Source organism: Physcomitrium patens, chromosome 4, assembly GCF_059467195.1.
Source record: "Physcomitrium patens ecotype Gransden chromosome 4, ASM5946719v1, whole genome shotgun sequence".
NCBI lineage: Eukaryota > Viridiplantae > Streptophyta > Bryopsida > Funariales > Funariaceae > Physcomitrium > Physcomitrium patens.
This window is the reverse complement of record NC_143413.1, coordinates 16433039-16456525: the sequence shown is the minus strand read 5'-3', so window position 1 is coordinate 16456525 and position 23487 is coordinate 16433039. Positions and strand designations below refer to the sequence as shown.

Below are 23487 nucleotides of genomic sequence, written 5' to 3'. Positions count from 1 at the left end.
GATGCCACCTAAGCCTATCCTGCTTTTTGCACACACTAGTTTACGGTATCTTCGCAACCTATCAGCCTACGAGCCGAGATTTGTGATGGTGTTTCTGAGCACTATTACTTTTGATAGAGGGTTTCGACTCAAAGGTGTTCACACAATCCACGCAGGCTTAGTTCAGGTGCCAAGCGACAGATAGACAGAGTTTATGAGGAGGACGAATTTAAATAAACAATTCGCAGTTTGCAAAAGGTAGAGGCATCCACACCCACTGTTGGGTATAGCAACTGGGACCAGAATAAATCTCGGAACATATGCTAAGAGAGATTCACAGATTTTGTGCTTGAGGTGAACCTTATCCATAACCCTCTTTGAGCATAAAATAGCATTGTATCGGGAATTGGCCAGGAGATGCTGTTAAACCTTTCGAAAGTGTAGCTACAGATATCTCAAGAAATACACAAGTGCAAGTGCTCGCTGGAAGGACACCTGGGGTGACTGCAAGAAGCATTGATTGATCCAAATCACAGCGATTCACTGCTGAGTGACAATTACAGAATTTATATGTAAGGGAAACGAACTGATTCCTGTAGTCTCCTGATTTCAGTAACGCAAGTCAACATGGGGCAGGTCATGATGTCACTGCAATGTACTGGTGGCCAGATTTATACAGTGAGCGATCCTGCCAAAGAACTAGTACACAGTGAGCATGAGCGTGTGAAATGATGGTCTGCAAGACGCTAAAATTCGTACTGTGATTAGAGCAATCCAAAGAGAGTCCTGGCGCCGCTATTCTGCTTGAAATGAGCAAGTTTTGCCAAGGAAAGCTCTGCAGAATCGACACTCTGATGAAATCAGCGCATTCAATAAAGGAACATTTTACCTGTAGTGGTTAATCATAGAACACAAACTGTGAGTTCATATCTTCGTGTTGAAGGAAACCTTACCTTGAATTCATTTCCAACACCACTCAGAAACAGTGCGCAGTGCAATTATCCACCTGCCCTGCAGTTATTTGCAAACGAAAATGGAAAGTCACAGCACGACTCCCCGCATTGTTCTGTGGTTTAAGGATCACACTATTCGCTCGGAAAGCTCAAAGTAGACCATTTGCTTAATCCATGACCTCAAAAAAATATCACACCGTTGCACCCAAACGGAACGATTATCAAAATTATCAGAATTAATTCCTTGACATATCTCATGAACGGCCAAACAGCACTGTTCAAGGCAATAATCACTAATCCATAAGTGATTATCGGTTTGTAATGTGCTTTCCGTGGCACACTCCCTTCGACACTAAAACGGTAAATCTCCAGAATTTTGAACGGATGTATCCTAACAATGGCGTCGTCCCCGACCCAGTGATCACGGCCCTCATTTGTTGAGGGGGGGTGGTCGGAGAATGAAGTGCTCTGTTTCGGTGGGGTCTGAAGTTGAAAGCTGAGATTGTTAAGGTCAAGGAATCGAAACTGTAAATGAATGCAATCCTACAGTCTCAGTCATGCATTAGAATTTGAGCTCGAGCGGTTCCACTTGTCTGTTTGCTACTGCCTGTAAGCACTGAGCCTGTCGATACCGCAAAATCACCAGGACGTATTTGCTCGGAAAGTTGATCTGTTGGTTAGACTTGGCACTTGCGAGAGTTTTCCAGAAGAGACTCCATGTTACAGTGGTTGTCAAAGAACAGGAAACAAGAAAAAAGTTCGTACTGAACAATGTCATACGTACTGCTAAGAGGACGGATTTGGTGGTAATGGATACAGGGTCGCGAAGAGCAGGCTTGGAGTCATCAGGAACAACCCTAAAGGGAGGTTTTCCAGAGCTTTCTACCCATCTCTGAGTAACGGCTTTCCATTCCCAGTCCTCCTGGCCGGAGGTAGAGACGGTGGTGTTTGGCTGAGTGCTGCTCATGACTCTGTTTTCTTAAACCTGCATTCAACACGAGTATTCGCTTTAAGGAGGTACGTCAATAATATACGTTTATATGTTGTCTTTTTCATTTGTTGCAATGCCTGACAGTGTCCCATTACTTATCAGCATACATAACAAAAATCATAGTTGTTTTACTTTATTTCAAAGAAAGAGCGGACATGTGTATACAAGAGAATAGTGACAACCAGAGCTCGCCACGAAGAAATCACATTCAGGTCATGCTACTTGAACTGTTGCATCGTTAAGATACTCAGCGAACCACGAAATTCCAACTTGTGCATACGTGTCTGATTAATCACTGCCCACTGTATAATATACTTAACACAAACTGTCTTGACCTCTTCAGTTCCAAAATGTGGAAATCTAGTTCAGCTGCAAAACTCACGTGGAATGTCCCTACCATACGTATCAGCCGATTGATGCAGATTCAGCCGGACAGTTACATTCTCACCTCAGTCAGACACTGCAAAGTTCCCCCAACGAAATAGTTTGATGATAAGAACGAAATAGCGTATAAGCGCCTCCATCACACACAACTATCCCCACTAACAGGAACGAGATACACTTCCTAGGAGGTTCCAACCCAGTCAAACAGAGAAACTAACAATCCACGATCACCAGAAGAAACAACAACGCCATTCGACAAACAAAACTAGGGCTCATGTGTACAAGGAGAAGCGAATGCGGTACTATGCAACAAAACCCTTCGATAGACTCTCATGGTACTAGTGTGGCATTGGACACTTTGCCACCTCCATCACAGACATGAGGCACAAGATCATGAGCTACGCAAGAGAAAAACCTAGGTCAAACAATCTAACAGATACTTGCAGCAGTGTAAAAGATGCATCGGATACCTGGATTGCCTGCGCTTTCCGTCAAACCTCTCCGCCTCCCCGATCTGGAGGAAATCCGAAAAGGAGTTATTCGACAAGGAGTTCGATAGTTGAGAACATGTCCGCATCAATTCGATACCCTGCCTAGTGCCATAAATGACTCGGATATCTTCCTTCAGAGTTTAGGATATTTCACAACGACCCCACCGGTTTTCCCGGATAAGCTTTGATTGGATGAATGAATCCAGAGGCTTTTCAGCTTCCACAGTATCAGATGTACTAATTTGACACTCTAGCTTCAAATTCGCAAGTCCTAAAATAATGTGCTTCTTTGATGGTTTTATAAATATGAAGGTTGGTGGCCTGGAAACCATCAATGTGCTGGGTCCACACCTCTAAACCAGTCATTGTAAACTGTCACTCCACCAGGATCTAACTGCCGAGCGCATGCAAGGACATCGTGTTAGCCCGACGTTGGTTGCGAGTGCTGTAGAATGGTGACCTGTCCGACGTGGTTAAATGTTCCCGGAGTGCAGTTCAAAACATTCTTTGTTATTCCCTCTTGGAACCGAGACAGAGACGACTCTTATCTGGTCCCCTTTCTGGAGCTATCCTTGCCGAAAAAGCAGCATTTTATTTAAACTCTGACGTTACTTGTGGATAATTATTGATCATTAACACACTTGTGTTTCATCAAGTGTCATAACTTAATGCTTTGCTGATGTAGTTGGCTGATGGAGATAATTTTGAAGACTTGAAGATGTTGAATCTGAAACGGATCATAATTTTCCAGACCCATCACAAATCATGACAATGAGGCTCAACCAGACAGTGGAAGAGTGGCCCTGATCAAAATGATCAAGATTGCAGCTGGATATACCAGATTGTATTGCATGCAATAGATTACATGTGCATTGTATTATAAGTAAACGGACAAATGCCAGGGTTCTCATCACTCTTCAAATCACCTACCTTGAAAAACTAAGGCTTTGAAAACCATTATACAGTGCAGAAAAAAGTGAATCGTTCATTCGAAAAAACTATATAAAGAAACAAAGCGAAAGAATAGGTCAGTAGAGCGAAACCTAATCAAAAGTCTCCCAGTCAGTATTTTGGTGAGAGTCAGAGGCTGGTGGGGGTGCACTCAAACTGCCCAAACCGTTGTCAAATGTTTCCCAATTGGTTGTCACTACCACAGTGGGATCAGTGGCGGGAGGGTCAGGCTCCATCCTCAGCCCCCTCAAGCTGTCAATTTTTTCCACCAAATTCTGAATTCGCTTAACCTGCAAAACCAAACCAAGTCCATCAATTTGAGCACACTTCCACAAACAAAAAGTGACAGCAAAACCCCACACATTAGAAAGATGAAAAAACTTGACAAGTTCCGCATGCAGGGAGCTCAGAATTAATAAGAAAACTGAAGTGATCAAGTGAAGTGTGAAAGGCATATTAAATTCGGTACTCAATAGGAAGAAGTAATGAAAAGAAGGGCACGGAAAAAGATAGAAAAAATGCGTGAAAAAGCTGAGCATAATTTATTGAAAACATCAGAACCCTGAAAATCATGAGGATAAGAAATACCTCTGTCCTCCTCATTGCTTTCGCATCACCATCTGCCTCAATACCATCCAGCTTTAGTAACTGCCTCATCAACATTTCACTGACAGCAAGCATCTCTTGGTCTGCTGGTTTCTTTCCACTCTTGATTGCTGTCTGAAATCTTGACACCTGGCACAGGTAGATGGATCAACCAGTCGTTTTTCAGAATATCTTGTAGAATAAATAGAGCCACAAAAATAAAACAGAGAACTTGAGAGGGTATATTCAGAAATACAAGAGATGTGGAAAGTCCAACTTCAGGTCTGGCAAACCTAAAATCCTTCACCAGGATATCTAACAACAAAAGTGGATTTGCCAAAATAAACAACAGAAATGCAAGATTTCCACTGAGATGATTCCAACCTAAGCAGTAATAACCAACCTGATCGTACAGATCAAACCAATGTGGGTAGGTTGGAGCACACAAGTATTGAAAAAATGGACTGAAATACAAACAAAATTGTTGTCATGCAAAAAATTAGTTCAAGCACACACTTGTGACGCATACTTGTCGACCTCCGCTCGGATGTTGCCGATAGCGTGACAAGTCTTTGCAATGCGCTCCAACCTGCGCTGCTCTTGAATTTTCTTTTCTCGAGCAGCTGGATCCTCCACAAGAATGATCTTAGCCTTATCCTTAACCCCCGCTAAGTGAAGAGGCTCGCCATCCTCCTTCTCTTTGCCTCTAAAAAGGAGCCGCATTTCAGAGGGCTGCAAACCCGTGTCTCCAACCAGTAACCTCTTCAAATCACCTTCATTTGATTATCAATGAAATCAACTTCAATCCAAGCAAAAGAAGGAAAAAAGGAAAGAAAAGAAAAACCCCAAGATACCAAAAATAATATATCATGCACTATTCTTGACAAGGTCCAACAATCTAAACCCCAATCGGTTGTTAACAGGATTCGAACGATACAGTGAAACGTAGAAGTGAAAGAACTTAGACGCTACAGAAACTCTGCTCAGGAAATTCGTTCAAGTTATGAATGAATTACCTCCTGGACACTAAAACAGCTCCTGCATATTAACATAGTGAACCATGCATTCCATGGGAGTAATGTCATGAAGTGTCGTGAATGCCAAAAATTTAATAGTAAGGCAGTAACGATCAAAACATCAACTGAGGGCATACGCAGAATAATAACTAAAAATGCTAATTTATCTAGATTATTGTCACGATTATCATTGAAGCAAAATTTTAGGGTATGGCGCACCAAATGTGGAGTGAGCAGGAACACTGACGTCGTGGCCGAAAAGACCATGTGACACTTTGATTTTAACTAGAGGTCCGGTTGCCACTGCTGCATCAGGATCCCTCTTCTGCACCAGCATGCCTCCAGGCCGCATCTCCCACTCTATAGGCTCTGTGGATTCTTCCGCACTACCAGTCATAAGACCCTTCGAATTTGGCTGATTCATCTTCGCGGACCTCCCTCGATCACTAAGCACAGCCACAGCAATTTCCTACGCCCCTGAAAGATAAATGACCCAAAAAGAAAAGAAAGGAAAAAACGGAATTGGCTCAATGCAACCTCTATGATAGGACTCGCAATGCACACCAATGAAGGAAAAGCTTCACCACCAGAAACAAACCCCCTCTTACTATGCACCAAAGACTCGCTCACTAAAACCAGCCTCTCTTTGCCAAAATATGTCTCCGTGAATCTCAAGGCACCCAAACTTCTGTACCTAATTGACTTCTACAACTGCTTAAACCCTAAAATCCAACTCAAACAAACGTGCCACGCCAAGCTCTCTCCACTTCATTAAAATTTCACTCCATACTACCCTGAACAGCACTGTCCCAAATCATGAACGACCACCACAGCTGCAAAGCTCAGACTTTCCTTTCCTACTCAGACGTGCTTCGTTGAAGAATAAGTCACATCCGCGACTCAGCCAGCCAAAATAACTTCACTCCTTCAAACTATCTCGAAATCAAGGAGATCACGCGCAAGCGCAAAAACCATGCACAAGTCAAGCGCGACGGCCGTGAAGGACAAACCAATGATACTGCAGAGGAGTTCCCAATCCCGCGAAGAGGATGACTCATCAACATACACTCACTACGAAAGACGACTACGTCGAGTTGAACTCATAAAACTCACACCCGAAGTTCAGCAACAGATCCAACGATGACAACCTCCACCATAAACATCTCAGAAATCTCACGAATCACCTTCGCAATTGACTCCTTCGCGCGCCAGGTCTTCTACATCCACATTTTGATGAAAAGACGTAATGATCCAAGACATGAGAAATACCTGCAGCAATGCACCAGTAAACAAAAAGTAAATAAACAACGAAACGAAACAAAACAAAATAAAAGGGGGATACGAACAAGAACAAGAACAAGCTCGACATTGTACCCACGCTCTATCGTGCCTCAACTGCGGACTCCCGCACTAAATCAACAACTCTCTAACGAAGCGTATAATCTCAACGTGTAACTCAGCAACCACAGAGCCAATTCCACTTGTCTCCAGCTAAAAAAACACACACCACACGAGCGACACTGGAAACAACAAGCCAGCACGGGATGTATCCTCGACACACGCTCCGCTTCGAGACCACGCAGCTGCAGAATGCGAGTTCCAATCTGCGAGGGACGGTGGCCGTCCTCGTACTCCATAGCTACAAGCTCCCCAGTTCCTCTGCTCAGAGCTCTCTGCAGGCTCTGAGCAGCAGATCTACTAATGACGTAATCTTATAGAAATCCACATTCTGGACTGATCCTACTAAAGAAATGTACAAATCGGGTTGCCTTTTCAAGGTGTTCATATTGGAGTAACTTTTTGTCGGGTAACCGTTTAACACGTGGCATGATATCAGAGGCCACACCCTTGGCATGGTCTATTATTGATGATCATGAGCTCACTCTGCTCGGCCATTGTTGCTGACTAGGACATTTGTTTTAACTTTTCCTTTTTCAGCGATGGCGAATTAAATCGCTTTTCATTCGAAATTGGGGGAGTTCTTTAAACTTTTAGCTTTTAAGGAATAATATCTTTTATTAATTCGTGCTTTTTCTACTATGATACCCCCTTCTTTTCTTTTCTTTTTTTCTTTTTTTTATTTTTTTAAACAATGGTGTTAAAGGACATTATAGTGATGCTTGGTTGTTTCTTTGAATATATGTATAATTTGGATGTTTTATTAAGGATTTTCAGTGTCAATATATTAACTTTTTTCAAGTCTTTGCATTGGGGCTCTTAAAACTATTCTGCATTGTATTCATTGAATATATATATATATATATACACAATCAATTGACCAAAATTAACGGGACACCTTGAACAAAGTTTACTAGGATAATATTCTTTAAAATTACGTGGACCTTATAATATTGCAAAGTAATACACAAAAGAAAATCAGTTAAAATTTTTTAAAATGTAAAGCTTCAATTTTCGTTACATAGTGAATGACGAATTGCAAGAAAGAGATGAAAAATTTAGATAAAGAAAAAGGAAACGGTGAAAGTAAAAGTGGAAGAAGATAAAAAAAAAAAAAAAAAAAAAAAAACGAACTCTTCAACAATTGCATTGGATCCTGGTGACATTCTATCATTTGTAAGCCAGCAAGCCTTCTATTATTGCCCCTCATTCTGACATGTCCATGGATGAATGCTCACCTCTGTTACCCTTGAACTATTTGGTTTCTACACTACATTCATCCATTCCTAAGGGATTTTAGGGTTTGGGGGTTAAACATTTGGTAGAACTAGATGCATAGAATAAAATTTAAAAGCTGATAGTTCTATGCATCCAATTTTCATGAGGTTTCTTCAAAGCTAAAAAATTATCTTTCCATTTTTTTTATTCTTTGTATTTTCCATAGCAGTTTTGGCACCCATATCAAAAAAATTGAGCACATAAATATATTTGGTTGAATTGCCTTCATGGTGGTATATAAACACACAAGTCTTCATGAAAATATCCATGTAAATTTTTTCTATCCTTGTGCCATGTTTTTCTTCAATTAATTGATCATAACTATCATTTACGTTATTTTTTCTAACACTCATTACATTTAGAATATTTCATATCAACAAGAAGAAGTTTTCAACACCTTTATGAAATTATGAAATTAAAGCATATATTTTCAAAAAAATCATTTATCTAATCTTATTTTTTATAATTATGAAATATTTTAAAGCCATTGGATATTAAAAATAAAAGAAATATTTGCGCTAAGAGATTGGTATCAAGGTTGGAAAAAGATGCAAATCAACTATCAAGTAAATTTTGAGATTTTTCTTTCAATTGGTAATTTTCATCTACTTCAAAAAAATTTAGGCTTATTGTCAATTAAGATGTGGAGAAGAATGAAAATAATGAGACAAGATGAAGAGTAAAATTATTAGTTTTTGATGGTTTGAATCTACTATAGGATTTGGTTAGGATTTTATTACACTTACTTAAGGTTTTTTTAGGATTTGTAGGATTTATTTAGATTTTGTAAGAATTAGTTTAGGATTTTTTTTTGAATTTATTTAGAATTTATATAGAAATAGTTTTATTATTATATTTTTTAAAATTATTATTTCTTTACAATTCTTTTTTAGGAATATATTTAATGTTTGCTTTTTATTCTTTAGAAATTCATTAAATTTCATTATTATTCTTTTAAGATTTATTTTTTTTTATTTCTTTAGAATTCGATTATAATTATTAAGATTTTATTATAATATATATTAAGATTTTATTAAATCAATAACAATTCTTGAAATGAAATTTTAATAATTATAATCTTAAAATTATGAAATGAAATTTTAATAATTATAATTTTAATAGTACGAAAGTTATGTAATTGACTTGGAAGTAGTTGATAGTGCATTGCAAATACTTATCCAATATTTGATTTACTTATTTTGTTTGTCTATTAGTTTGATAGTGAAAAGTTGAAGATAATTTGATATCAATCTATAATATGTTGAAGATTATTATTTAAAAGCTTGATATAAATAAGAATTTATAAATTTAATATAATTTTATTTAAAAGTCCATGATAATAATAAATTTTATTTAAAAAAAGTATAGTAGTTTATTTACTAATAGTTTTTTTCAAATTGATATAAAATATTCAATTTTGACAAAAAAATCCACAATTATAAAGATTAAATTATAAAAATTTAGAATTAAAAGTTTTGTACTAAAATCTATTGAAAAAAATGACTTAGATTGCTTTAAAATAAGTAGAAATCAAAGAAATAAATATTTTCAATGATATAAAGCCTTTGCTTTAGAATAAGTAGCATATGATTTTACAAATATATTTTACTATTTTTTATATTTGATACAACTAAAAATATCTTATGATAAGTTTCAATGTTTTATTATATTGAAAGCACTGTCATACTAAAACACAACCAGTAGTTAAAAGAAAAAGATATGGATTATACTATAGTTAATCTTATTTAAAAATATAATAAAAATTTATTTTAGAAATATAGATAAGAAATTAAGAAGGTAGTAAAATAAATTAATAAACTAGTATTACCTTGTAATAAATATGACTTTTGCTTATTTTGTAAGATCATAAATAAGACAAAAGAAAGTAGGTTGACAAAAATAATATTAAAAGAATCCTAAAAAAAAATTAAGTAGTAGCACTTAGCAAAATAATATCTAAAAAAACCTTACATTAATATTCAAAGAGGGTTAGTTTTGAACTAAGATGAAATCAGACTCTATAGTGTAAAACTTTGCACCTATAGCAAATGTAGGATTTTTTTGTTAATCAAAGAATAGATTTTGATATCAAAATTAATAAAGTTTATACATGCATTTTTTAGATGGGTTTGAGTACATGATAATTGTGTGAAAGTATGGGTGGATTTTTCTCCCCTCACTTAAATTTGAATAAATTAGATCACAACTTACATCAGAACCCAATACTAATTAATGTGGAGAAGCAAATCATCTATAAAATAGGAAAACAAAAATGAGGTAATAATCAAGATTAATCCAACAACACAACAAGTTAGTTACACTTTTTTATGATTAAATTTTTAGCATTTGTAGTTCATTTAGTTAAGTGCCTTCCAAGACTTATTCTACCAAACTTAAACTCTGAAAATTATGAATTAGAATAAAATAAAATAAAATAAAAACAATGAATATCATGCTAGAGTGCTAGTTTAAGGCTTTCCAAGGTAGTATTAATCATGTAAATCGGAGTTCTATATATGAAGTTATCTACGGATGAAGTTTTTATGACAAAACTTCATTTAGAATTAGAAATTCAGTAATAAACAGCCTTAAATATTTAAGTTCAGCACTAACATGATGTTAAGATTTTTTTAAGATAAAAGATGAAAGTTGGAAGATTAAAAAATTAAAATAAATAAAATAAAATAAAATAAATAAATTAAAATTTAAGTTAGAATTAATAATTAAAATTTAAGTGAAAGTTTAAAAGTAACAAAAATAAAATTTAAAGGTTAAAAATAAAAGTTTAAAGTTAAAGGTTAAAAGTTAAAGTTAAATGGTTAAGGTTAAAAGAAATAGGAAAAAAACTAAAAGACCAGATTAATTTTTATTTATTTATTTATTTTATCTTTAAGGGTAAAAATAGATGGAAAGATAAGAATTTAAGATTAATTTTCAAATGAGTTAAAGTCCTTTGAAATCATTAAATAATATTAATTGATGGTAATAAGACGAATGAGTGATAATATAGCAATTTAGATACTAAGGAATGTGATTAGAGGGTGATTAGAGAAGAAAAAACTTACTTAGAGTATGTCAAGTTGAAGGCAGCAGATCCCTTGTCATTCAAAAATTTGCTTGCAATTCTTGAAATTTTTTGTGGTTGAGGTTGACGTAGAGCTGGTCCTATCGACCAAATTTTATGGTGATCCAAGGTTCGACATTCAAGATGTGTGTTTTCAAAGCAAGGCGACTTGAGCTGCCTAGGCAGCAGACCCCCTTCTACTTAAAAATTCACTAAAAATCAGTTAATGGTTTAAAATTGTTAAGAGTAAATTTTCCTAAAACCACACTTAGTAGAGTTCCTTTTCCACCAAATTTCAGCGAGAAAATGTAAGTGAGTACTAAGATACAATTTTTCAAAGCTAGTTGTTCAACATTACCAAGGCAACAGATTCCTTTGCATTTAAAAATTTATTAAAAATTTGATATAGAACAGATATTAATGATTTAAATTTTTTAGTAAACTAAGCTTTAAAGTGCATTTATTTCAATAATCCACATCAAAGTTGAGTTAGAGGTCACTGAGTTATAGATATTTTAAGCCGATGCTCCTAGACTGCCAAGGCATTAGACCCCTGCCATCTTGAAAACTCGCCAAAAATTCGTCACAATTTCAAATCAGATATCCCTTATGCCGTTACAAAGCTAAAGGTGATTAAATTCTGCCTACAAAGTTTCACAAAAAGAAAATAAAAAGAAATATACTAAGTGAGTTAAAAAAGAGGCCATATAAGTTTAAAGACGAAGATTTGTATTCACAAGATGAGGGAACATTTTGCCATGGCTTCGCCGCAAGAAGATGGAGAGAGAGAAAGAGAGAGGGAGCTTAGTCACCCAAGCCTTCTTAACCGGATGGATGGAGGCTCAAAAGTGGCAGACACATCTCCACCATCAAAATCGGAAAACCCCTAATCAAGATCAAAGGTCTTCAATAACTCTCAGTCCAAATCCGATTTTAAGGCTGAAAATGCTTAGAATTCAAAAACTAACACCTTTTTGGTAAAACTAATACCACCAATGTCTCTAAAATATATTTTTACTCTAAGATCAACTATTCAAAAATCCAAATCTCAGTTCTAAATCATAAGAATTAATTAATTTGCTAATTTAGTTATAAATTTTAACTAAAATTCTAATTCTAATTAGCCTACTTGGAAATCAGCAAAGATTCTTAACATCAAAGCCTTCATAATCACCATTCTTCAATTTAAACTCCCTTAAGCACAAGCTCTTGGTAAATCCAAAATCTAATTATAAATTGGCCTTGAATTTGTGACTTTTTGTCACGGACACAGAAATACAGACTCGAGATCTAACAAGAAGTTCAAGAAGAACTGGCAAGAACTAGATTAATCAGATGAATACAAGAACAACACGAGAGAGGTGAGCTAGAGCTTCAAGAGATGTGTTGTCGAGACTGAATAACTTTTCAGCCTTGATTCCAATATATTGTCAAGGACAAAGACTCGATGAGGGAAAATATACACCAAAAAGGCTATCTCGATATAATAAGTCAAAATATAAACAAGTAGGTATATTAAAAGGAAACTGGAATGGCTATTGCCACAAGACAAGAAACTAAAGACTCTTGAACTTGGACTAGAAGCAAGAAAGGAGTTGACAAGAGTGAAGAAGCCTTCACTCTTGTCTCTATATATACTATCTAACTAGGGGCTACGTGGCGACGTTCTATAGGACCTCCAATATGTGTTGACTTTGTAGGACAAATGCCTTGACTTACAAGGCAAGTTTTTCTACGTGTGGGCCACATAGTTAGCTTGATCTTCAAGCTAACAACATGTGTGGCACATGGCCAACTTGTTGACCACGTTTCTAATCCAAAAAGTCAATTAAAGACACCTATGAAGTCAAAGCAGCGTCTAGAAAGTTTCTAGGAAGCTTCTATATTAAATATTATAGAATTAACTTACTTTTATCTACTTTTACTTACTTTTACCTATTTCTATATGTAATTATTAGCTTACATGATTATGGCCGTGACATATATACTCCTATTTAAGAAGCTTCTAGATGATTCCAAAGACTTACTTCTAGAAGGTTTTAGAAACTTATCTCTAGAAGGTTCCAAAGACTTACTTCTAGAAGATTCTAGAAACTTGTCTCTAGAAGGTTCTAAAGACTATGTCCCTAACATCACCCCCTCCTATAGCTTCGAGATCTCTGATGCTCCATAGATGCTCCATCATAATGAAGCCTTGCCACGACTCCTTCAATCTCTGTAATTCTTTGCGATAACGTAGCGAGGGCATTCATGATAGCATCCAACTTGGACTCCAAACTTTTTGTCATACTAATGTCTTGGCCTTTGGCCATTTTAAGAGAAGGACAGAAATGACTGTACAAGAAGACAATATTGGTTTAGAGGAGGGTACTCTGCAACTTCTAAAATGCCTTAAGAGCTTCAAGAAAAGGGATAATCCACTCTCTCCAAGAAGAATAAGACTCCAATATTGTAACAAAAGAAGTATCAATTTAGAGGAGGGTAATCCACAACCTCTAAAATGCTAGTACACTTCCAAGCAGAGGGGTAATCCACACTCTAACGAGGAAGAAACTAACTCTGATATCTGAGGTGAGTGAAGTCTCGACAAACTATCACGGACATAGAAATACAGACTTGAGATCTAACAAGAAGTTCAAGAAGAACTGGCAAGAACTAGATTAATCAGATGAATACAAGAACAACACTAGAGAGGTGAGCTAGAACTCCAAGAGATGTGTTGTTGAGACTGAATAACTCTTTAGCCTTGATTCCAATATATATTCATATTTAGGAAGCTTCTCAAGCAACTTCTATCAATTAGGAAGCTTCTAGAAGGTTCCAAAGACTTGCTTCTAGAAGGTTCTAGAAACTTGTCTTTAGAAGGTTTTAAGGACTATGTCCCTAATACTTTTTTCATTTTTTTTTTTTTTTATTTTTTTTTTTTAACTTCATGTTGTGATTAAAATCACTATGAGAGGAAACTCCACCAAAAATTTAGCTTTTCTCCATCTTTTCAAGATCATCATTAATTTAATAATTAGACTTTATATTTTAAATCCAATTAAATTATAAAATAAAATTTAAGCTTAAAAATCTTCAAAATAAATTAAGAAGATTGAACAATTGGATTTAAGGGACTTTCTAACCATAGTAAAATTAGAAATTAGCTTTTAAATTGAAAATTAAGATTGTGGATTAATTTAAGATATTATTCCTAAGAATTAGAAGAGAAATTCTACTAAAATTGTAGTTTTATTACTAAGAAAAGGATTTAAAGTAATTCAAGAAAAGAAAATCATAGACCTTTTAAATTTATTATTTTTTTCTTTTTAGTTTTAGAATAGTCAATCAATCTACTAATTAGAAGTATTCATGTAATTAAAAATCTAAAGATATGATTAAAGTCATAATTAACTAAAAAACTAATTTGGATCTATTGATTAGTTATGTTAGCATTAAAATTAATAAAAATATGATAAAAATTACAAAAAAAGTATAACTAATCATTGGAGCTTTTAATTATGCTCACAAAAAGCTTTGCAAAGTCAAGATTATTTTTTATAACTTTATTTTATGTTAAATAAAAAAGAGATTAAATTTTAATAAATTATATAAATTATATTCCATATCTATTGATGAAGTTTTGTTTTCATGTGAATACAATTGTATCAAATATTTGTTGTAAAAATAAGCTTAATTTAACATTAGGATAGAAAATAATTGAAATACTAATAAAAAAGAATTTTTAAAATTAAATTTTGATGGTTATTAAGGATTTATATTATTTTAAGTAATTTTTAATTTAGATAGAAATATTTTTTTGTGCTATAATGGTTGACTTTGTATTTATATTCATAATTTAAAAAAAATAAGTTAATAATTTAAGAAAGAGATATTAATGTTAGAAGATTTACATTGAGGTTAAAGAAGAATGATAATCCTATACAAATGTAAATTATGAGCATCTTTTTTAGTTCATAAGTTTATTTCTTTTTAAAACCTTGGTATTCATTTTCAACAATTAAATTGATTTTTTTTTTTAAATTGAATAAAAATTGATGATAAATTTAATATTTGTTGATTGTGAGGCCAAACTTCACGACTTGATGAAATCTATGCCACACAACAAGTCCAAAAGGTGGAATTGGAGAGCTCTCAATTGTGTAATTGTTAGATTAATTTAAATCTTTATATTAAAAATTCAATTAGTTTTAGGCCTTCCAAGCAATGGTTAGCAACATTAAATTAACATGTTAAATGGAATTTACCATGCAAATACAATAGAAATAATTAACTAAGTTATTACTATTAATTGACCATAAGAATGAAAATTTAAGTTTGAATTAAAAGCTAAATTAAAAGTTAAGTTTAAAAAAATTTATAGTTAAAAATTAAGATTAAAAAGTTAAGTTAAAATTTAAAATTAAAAGGTTAAGTAAAAAAAGTAAGTTAAAAGTTTAAATTAAAGGTTAAGTGAAAAGTTAAAAGTTAAATTTAAAGTTAAAGTTAAAAGTTAAAGTTAAAATTTATTAGCCAAAAAGTGAAATGTGGAGCTTTCAATTCACTGTGAAGATGATAGTAAAAATAAAGTGAGAAAGGTGAATGCGAAGGTACCTTGACAACACTTAAGGATTGAAGGCTTCGATCCCCTTCTATTCAGAAATTTGCCAAAATTTCTAATTGGCTTCAATTTGAATGATTCTTAGCTTGTTGCAAGGCTGACTTGAAGGCGCTTTTGATCCAACAATCCTCGTTGCAATCTAATGATCCAATCTTGAGAATTCCTCCTTTGAAGTTGAGTGATCTGAACTGCAGTGGTGACCCACCCTCTTCACTTAGAAATTCACTAGAAATTCAGATTTTCTTCAAATTCACCAAAACTTGTGCCTTTCAGAGCATAGCTTATAAATCTTGATGCTCCCAAATTTTGAAATAAATCCAATTACCAGGCACTGAGAAATACCTTTCCAAACTCGATTGATTCAAACAGCAAAGGCAGTCGACTCCCTCAAACTCAAAAATTCACCAAAAATTTATTCTTACTCCAATTCAAGCAAGTCTTATCTTGTTGGAAAGCTAAAAACAGAAGCTACAACTATTAAAAATCTCATATTGAAAAAATAGAAATTGAATGATTTATTGAAGAAAATCCTAGGCCCTTGAAAACCCTTGGGATATTTGGAAGGCCGAAGAGATATCTACTTCAATGAAACATATTTTAAAACTTAATGACCATCTTTCACAATGAAGAATCCATACATACACAATCATAAGGCTCACAATGAGAATTAAAATCTAAATAAAATTAAGATTAGGATTTTGGCCAAATTTTGGCATGGCTTCGCTCTTCACCCAAAAGAGGAGAGACAAAGGGCTTGGAAAACCAAGCCTCTCTTATACAATTGACTGGAGGCTCGTAGAAGGGTGGCTACATCTCCACCTTTGATTTTTAAGATCCCTAATCTAGATCTATGGCCTTCATTCATCCAAGAGCCAATCTCATTACAAAGGCTGATGGCTCTTATAAGTGGTCAAGAAAACATTTTTTTATAAATCTAACTTCACTACTATGTTCAAAACACCTTTTTAAGCTAAGATCGACTACTCACATGCCTCAATCCATGCTCAATTATAATTTTCATGGAAGTTTTTACTCACAAGGATCTTGGTAATTTTTGTGAAATTCTTCAAAATGAGAATTTCATTGCTTCTCTTGTATTTTGAGGAAGAGATTGCTTTCTTCACTCCACGAGGTAAATCTGGTGCCACCATTGTATTAAAAAGACTCCCATTAAGTAGAAGAACCACCATGCCGCTTAAATTTTTTGAATTTGGAGGAAAATCCAAAATTACCATTGCTAACTTCCCTAAATCTTTTGGAGAATTATAATTCCAACTCCTAAATCATGTGAATGATTGTGATTGCTCGTTTTACTTATTCCAAAAGAAACCTCCCAGCATAAACCCGTATAGGGGGATTCGAACACGGGGAATGACTAGTTGCTTAAGTGTTCACGTTAAGGTCACACAGTCAATTACCTCCTGAATGTATCATCTCTATTTCCAATATCTTAACACATAAGGAAACTATAATCTCTTCCTTCACCTTATCGGTCTCTTCCTTACAGCAATTCAATCATACCAATAACTGCTATTTCCACCAATATATTCACCCTCATAATCTCTATCTATAATGCTATGCCCTCACAGCTTTCAGCACACAATTACCCTCGTTCCAATCACTGGAATTCTTCACACAAAACTACCATTCACATTACAGTGTTTCACACAAACATAGACTCATTCTCTTTGCTGAACTACAATCAGATTTCAGCATTCAATCTTTCTTCTTCTCAAATAATACCAATCACATTTCCATTCCATAATTCACTTCAGAATATTCAGAAACTCTCAATCTTCTTATTCAAAGAAAATAACAAACAAAAAAAAAGAGATAGCACCAAGCTTACCCTGACTCACACTATTACAGCGATGGCCCTCGGTTCATGACTATTACAGTCTGGCTCTCGGCTTACGACTCTCACAATCTGGCACCTTAATTAATTTCTACAACTTCTATATACTTTCCCTTGATTCTCCAGATTCTAACCATAATTATGTAATTAACCACTTTTAATAACTAAATCACTCATCCGTCCTTCTGAATTTCTTATTATATAGACTATTAATATATTTTATCAATATCTTTCAAAAATGAATTAATATCTATTCTACATAGCCCCACCCCTATCTGTGCAGCATCCTCGCAAGCACTCAATTGATACCTATCTAAAAACTACTTAACAAATCTCTACAAAAATTGCGATCCCTTTGGCCTATCAAATTAAGTAATTGCCGCAGTATCTGTTATTGGTTCCACTGATTTTGGTTCCAACTGCAAATCTTCTTCTTCTTCCTCCAATCCTTCCATCGGCTCCTGCCTCAACTGAGCTGAAAGGTCTTCATTGTACTCATTCAATATACGGACTTGAGCTTCCAGTTTCAAGATCTGGACATCTCGAAGTTCCAATTGTTGTTGCTACTGACTCATCTATTCTGGAATATCTTCAATCGACACTTGTGACCGGCTCTTCACTGTTAAGTCTTAACTGGAACTACTACTCTCGAAAACACAAGAAATATAAGAAAATGGCACTTAAGCCAACCCAAAATAATACCATAGAATGACTTTAACTGGTATCCCATTCCTATTCTTTTACTACTTGGTGATAATGACAAGATCTTACGCATACTGTCTGTGAAAGGTAATGAGAAGTAATCTTTCTTGGTGGCCGCATTTAACTTTCAAAAATCTTGACATATCGTGATTTTCTCATTCTTCTTCGGTACCATCACGATTGGCAACATCCATGTATTATGTGGAACAGGATAAATAAAATCCACGTTGAGAAGTTTATCCAATTCCTCTTTCACTAAAAGAGAATATTTTGGGTTAAGCCAGTGTTGTCTTTGACAAACTGGCATAACACCCTCCTCCAAAATAATCTGGTGCTCACACACGTCAACTGGAATCCTTTTCAAATCCGCATACGACCATACAAAGGTAGATTTGTAATGGACAAAAAATTGTTTCTAAGCATACAATTCTGTACCAATAATATCGGCATATATTTTAATTAGCTGTGGCATTTCATTGGTGCCTAGGTTAATAGATTAACACATAGGGTCTTCAACAACCTCTGATTTAATTGTCTTCCCCTAATCTGAATATCTTGTATTATCCGACATATGGAAACCACCCAAATCTGGTTCCAATGTGCTGACTCTATTGACTGCGAAATTGTCCATCCATTCGGCAATAGCATGATCAGAGTTAGTCCCATCCTCCTGATGCAATAAATATTCACCGGGACTTCTACTTTGGTAGACTCTTGCCTTTGCTGTTGAAGTGTTTTGTCCTACCCCAAATTACGATGAATCTATAGCATCGTCATCTGCCTCAATCGATTGACTCTCGTTGTCCGATGTAAATTCTGATTCTGACAATTGAGATTCTCCGTGATATTGTACCAGATACATCTGTAGAACAATCTGGTCACGGCCTTTTCCAATTGTTAGTGTGCCTCGACCCCAATCGTTCTTAGCTTTGGTTTGATAAAACCAAGGTTTGCCCAACAAAATTGGATATGATAACGTAGAACTCTGTAATCGAAATATAATATAATCAATTTTATATGTCAATCCCACGATTAAAGTGGCAATATTGCGTAAGATTTCCATTGACTTTATCCGACTATGATCTGCCATTTGTAAGACAATTGTCGTAGGTAGCAATTACTTTAGATCCAAGTCCTCCATTATATCCGCGTTCATTAAATTCACACTAGAGCTACCATCGACTTGTACCCCTGGAATTAAAACGCCATCGATTGATACATCGATTGTTGGTGCTCGCGGATCTGGGTTTAAGCTAACTTCATGAATTTCTTTAGTGCGGGATCTTCGTCGTATTAGCGCTAAATTCAATGTAGATCGACATTCTGGTGCTATAGCCAAAAGTTGTTTCATTGTAATTGAAGGTTGAATAACATCCAAATCCTTGAGAATATCGTAGGGTTCTATATTGAGAGTAATTTCCAATGCTTTTTTGCGTTTCATTGGTTTGAGTTTAACTCCTTGAGGTAAGATATTCTTCTGTCCTAGACTCGGAATTGGAACAGTAGCTGGGGCTTCCTTGGAATTCCTACCCCCGAGAGGATCTTTCAACGGATAGGACGTTTCTCAAGATTGCATAGAAATCAAAATTGCTTGGAACGGAATCGAAGCCTCCGTAATTGGAACCTCATTGGGTTCTACCACTGATTCACGTCTCATACTGGGTATAGAGCCCGTAACAAGACCTCGATTGGATGGTCCCAGCAAATTGGCACGTAGAACAGAATTGAGTTCCTCAGTTTGTTGAGGTCTCAATATTGGGATACGTCCCAATACTGATATTGATTTGTTTAGCCCTGTGAACGACACTACTTGCTCTCTTGCGATTGGTTCATCTAGGTCTTGAATTGGATTCTTGTCTTTTTATTGGCCTCTGGTAAGTACTGCATTGACTACCTTGACACGATGTACTGGTGAGTCTCGTTGAACAAGGCCTTTGTCCTCAGTCGATTGGCTTGTTTGTATTTGCTGGTCCCGGTGATTATAATTAAAAGGCGCATTGCACTACTGATAAGTCTAACCAGACTGCTTAGAATTTCTACATATTAGAGTATAGTCATCATTGGCCCTTGGATTAGGACATTCACTCGCATAATGCACGATTTGTCTGCAACGATAGCAACGAAGTGGTCTCCTACCAATTCCTTCAGGGATATTGGATGTCTCTACTGGTATATAACAGCTAGGTCTGTTCCATGTCGGATGAGTAAAGGATCATGGTTGATCCATTGTTACTGTAGACTCTGACATTGGCTTCGTCATGGATGGATATTGATGGTATCTTGGTTGATTCATCGCCAATCCGTGAGTATTGAATACATCTTTTTGGTGAAATTCAGAGTTTAGGAAATTAGAATAATTCCTGTTTTGTTTATTCGCTCGATTTCCATTCCAGCCAAACCTATTTCTTATTTACACTTGATTGACATCCCATTGAGTTGATTGAGTCATTATCTGGTTATTGAATTATTGTTGCTTCCGTAAATTCTAACAGTTGGTGGTAATATGCTTGCCTCCACAAAAGGTATATTATACAATCATTTGGAGGTGGTGAAGAACATTCTGTTACTAAATGACCTTGCCCCTTACAATTGCTGCATCAAACATTGGAACGCATATTGGTTGGTTTATACTTTTTTTCTTTATCTTTAGTCAGATTCACAGCCAATTCATCCATTTTTTTCGTCAATGTTAACAACAATGACTCATTGGGATCCCTTGATACCAATGCATTTGGTAATTCCTTCGCAGGTGTTGATTTTTGATACGCAAAATAAGGTGCATACGGGTGTGATGATGATGGTGGTACAGCTTGCAATGGAGCGGAATCCACTATTCCCTGTGGAATTGTACCATAATCATTCCTTCCCAGATAACTTTCCGATGCGTCATTCAAATTTGTCATTTGATAACCTCCTTGAGATGGAATCATCGTGGCTCCAACTATTAAGTTCTGGTCATAGTGACATTCCTCCCATACTTTCGCTTGCTTAAGAGATGATGCAATGGTGACTGATTGAGCTTTCTTTACAAACATCTTCAATTCTGGTGGATGTAGTCTATTAATCAATATGGACAACACAAACGATTCTAGCATTTGGTTATTTGGCCATTTTCAAAGTATATCTGCTATACGACCATAATATGACTGTACCGCTTCCCCTGGTACCATTTTGCTGGTCATTAATTTTTCTCTAAGACGTTCTTCAAAACCAATTGGTTGAAAATGGGCTAAAAATATATTTTTCAATGCCTCCCAATTGATAAATTGTCCCACAAGTTGGCGGTTATACCATTCAAACATTGTGTCTTTCAATGTCGCTGGTAGCCATCTTAACCAAATGTCTTCTGTTCTTCCATTATTGGCTACACATGCCGTCAAGAATTGAGACAAATGTTGATCTGGATTCGCACCTGGCAAATCCCAAAAAGTAGATAATGGCACGACACTAGTCGTATGATCGCCTACTGCACCCATTTGTACTGCAATTGGAACGGCTTGTCATCCTGACACCATTGAATTTCTTGTTCCGCTAAACTTTGTTTTAAAATAATCTCTGCTTTTCCTTATTTTAATTTCCGAGCTCTCAGTGCTCCTCGATTTACTGTTATTTTTTGCAATTAGTTTTATTAGTTGAATTGCAGGTGAAAACGTCGGATTTTGAAATACAATATAGATATCTTTATTGGCGACCAATTTGTGCCAATCTGAAGAGCCACTATTGCTCGTTTCAATGGTACCCTTTACTGAAAAAATATCCAATGGAGTACCAAATTATTCTATGCCTCCTTTTCTTTCAGTTAACCGCCTCAAGATTTCCACTGGAATGTTAATAAAATTTCATGCGAGTGTTCTTGGCAGTTTTTCTAACGGTACATACGATTGCAGAATTAACAGTCTGTTTAGTTCTTGATATGTTCGGATGCGCCAACAAGCTTGCAACCATGGTTTAATCCAATTCTGTCGATGCTTCTTTTTAAGATTATATTCTTGCTCCTCTCTAAGCAAGTTCCTTTCTAGTGCTCTTTCCTGTCTTTCTCTCAACTGATTTATTTTCCTCGATGCAATGCTCTCATTCTTATTAACCATAATCTTGCTTCAAATACTAATGAAATCGTCTTCCATTGCCAATTTTTTTCACACGTTTGGTAATTAATTCCTAACACTTAAAGCTATTATCACTCCCCGACAGTGGTGCCAAAATGTGATTGCTCGTTTTATTTATTTCGGAAGAAACCTCCCAGCATAAACCCGTATAGGGGGATTCGAACACGGAAAATGACTAGTTGCTTAAGCGTTCACGTTAGGGTCATACAATCAATTACCTCCTGAATGCATCGTCTCTATTTTCAATATCTAAACACACAAGGAAACTATAATCTCCTCCTTCACCTTATTGGTCTCTCCCTTACAGCAATTCAGTCATATCAATAACTGCTATTTCCACCAATATATTCACCCTCATAATCTCCAACTATAATGTTGCGCCCTCACAGCTTTCATCACACAATTATCCTCGTTCCAATCACTGGAATTCTTCACACAAAACTACCATTCATATTACAGTGTTTCACACAAATACAGACTCATTCTCTCTGCTGAACTACAATCAGATTTCAGCATTCAATCTTTCTTCTTCTCAAATAATACCAATCACATTTCCATTCCATAATTCACTTCACAATATTCAGAAACTCTCAATCTTCTTATTCAAAGAAAATAACAAATAAAAAAAAAGAGGTAGTACCAAGCTTACCTCGGCTCACACTATCATAGGGATGGCCCTCGGCTCATGATTATCAAAGTTTGGCTCTCGGCCTACAATTCTCATAGTCTCGCACCTTAATTAACTTCTACAACTCCTATATACTTTCCCTTGATTCTCCAGATTCTAACCACAATTGTGTAATTAACCGCTTTTAATAACTAAATCACTCATCCGTCCTCTTGAATTTCCTATTATATGGACTATTAATATATTTTATCAATATCTTTCAAAAACAAATTAATATCTATTCTACAATGATTATAGATGCATTCATAGGCTTTTAGTGAACCCTTATAGTAATGACTAACAACTTCTAAATTATTAAACTAATTAAGTTGTTATTCTAAGTTTTTAACTCTTATCACTTTAGTCTTAATTAACCTAATTTAAGGAATTAGGCTGTGATTTGTACTATCAAGGGTTGTAATCCTAAAAATTCTATAAAACTAAATTCTACTTTTATAAATGCT

At 35.3% G+C, this 23487-nt stretch overlaps 2 protein-coding genes across 13 annotated transcripts; both read right to left on the bottom strand.

Annotated features, from left to right (window-relative positions):
* Positions 1-1131: 1131 nt before the first annotated feature.
* LOC149989425 (uncharacterized) lies at positions 1132-2826 on the bottom strand. 10 transcript variants are annotated; one of them, XM_090249987.1, is made up of 4 exons: positions 2778-2826; positions 2306-2383; positions 1750-1917; positions 1132-1428 (listed from the first exon to the last, which is right to left on the bottom strand). In XM_090249987.1, the coding sequence occupies exons 3-4, from the start codon at positions 1897-1899 to the stop codon at positions 1363-1365; spliced, it is 216 nt and encodes a 71-aa protein (XP_090106113.1). In that variant the 5' UTR covers positions 1900-1917; positions 2306-2383; positions 2778-2826; the 3' UTR covers positions 1132-1362. The 10 variants fall into 10 exon arrangements, with proteins under 10 accessions (XP_090106113.1, XP_090106114.1, XP_090106116.1 ...); XM_090249988.1 differs by having other exon boundaries at positions 2321-2383; XM_090249990.1 differs by having other exon boundaries at positions 2372-2826.
* Positions 2827-3611: 785 nt separating this feature from the next.
* Positions 3612-6945, bottom strand: LOC112281472 (BAG family molecular chaperone regulator 4). Of its 3 annotated transcripts, none has more exons than XM_073533530.2 (6): positions 6725-6945; positions 6535-6619; positions 5570-5827; positions 4851-5107; positions 4338-4484; positions 3612-4039 (listed from the first exon to the last, which is right to left on the bottom strand). In XM_073533530.2, the coding sequence occupies exons 3-6, from the start codon at positions 5772-5774 to the stop codon at positions 3842-3844; spliced, it is 807 nt and encodes a 268-aa protein (XP_073389631.1). In that variant the 5' UTR covers positions 5775-5827; positions 6535-6619; positions 6725-6945; the 3' UTR covers positions 3612-3841. The 3 variants fall into 3 exon arrangements, with proteins under 3 accessions (XP_073389631.1, XP_024373801.1, XP_024373802.1); XM_024518033.3 differs by having other exon boundaries at positions 6499-6619; positions 6858-6945; XM_024518034.3 differs by having other exon boundaries at positions 6858-6945.
* Between the last annotated feature and the right edge of the window lie 16542 nt (positions 6946-23487).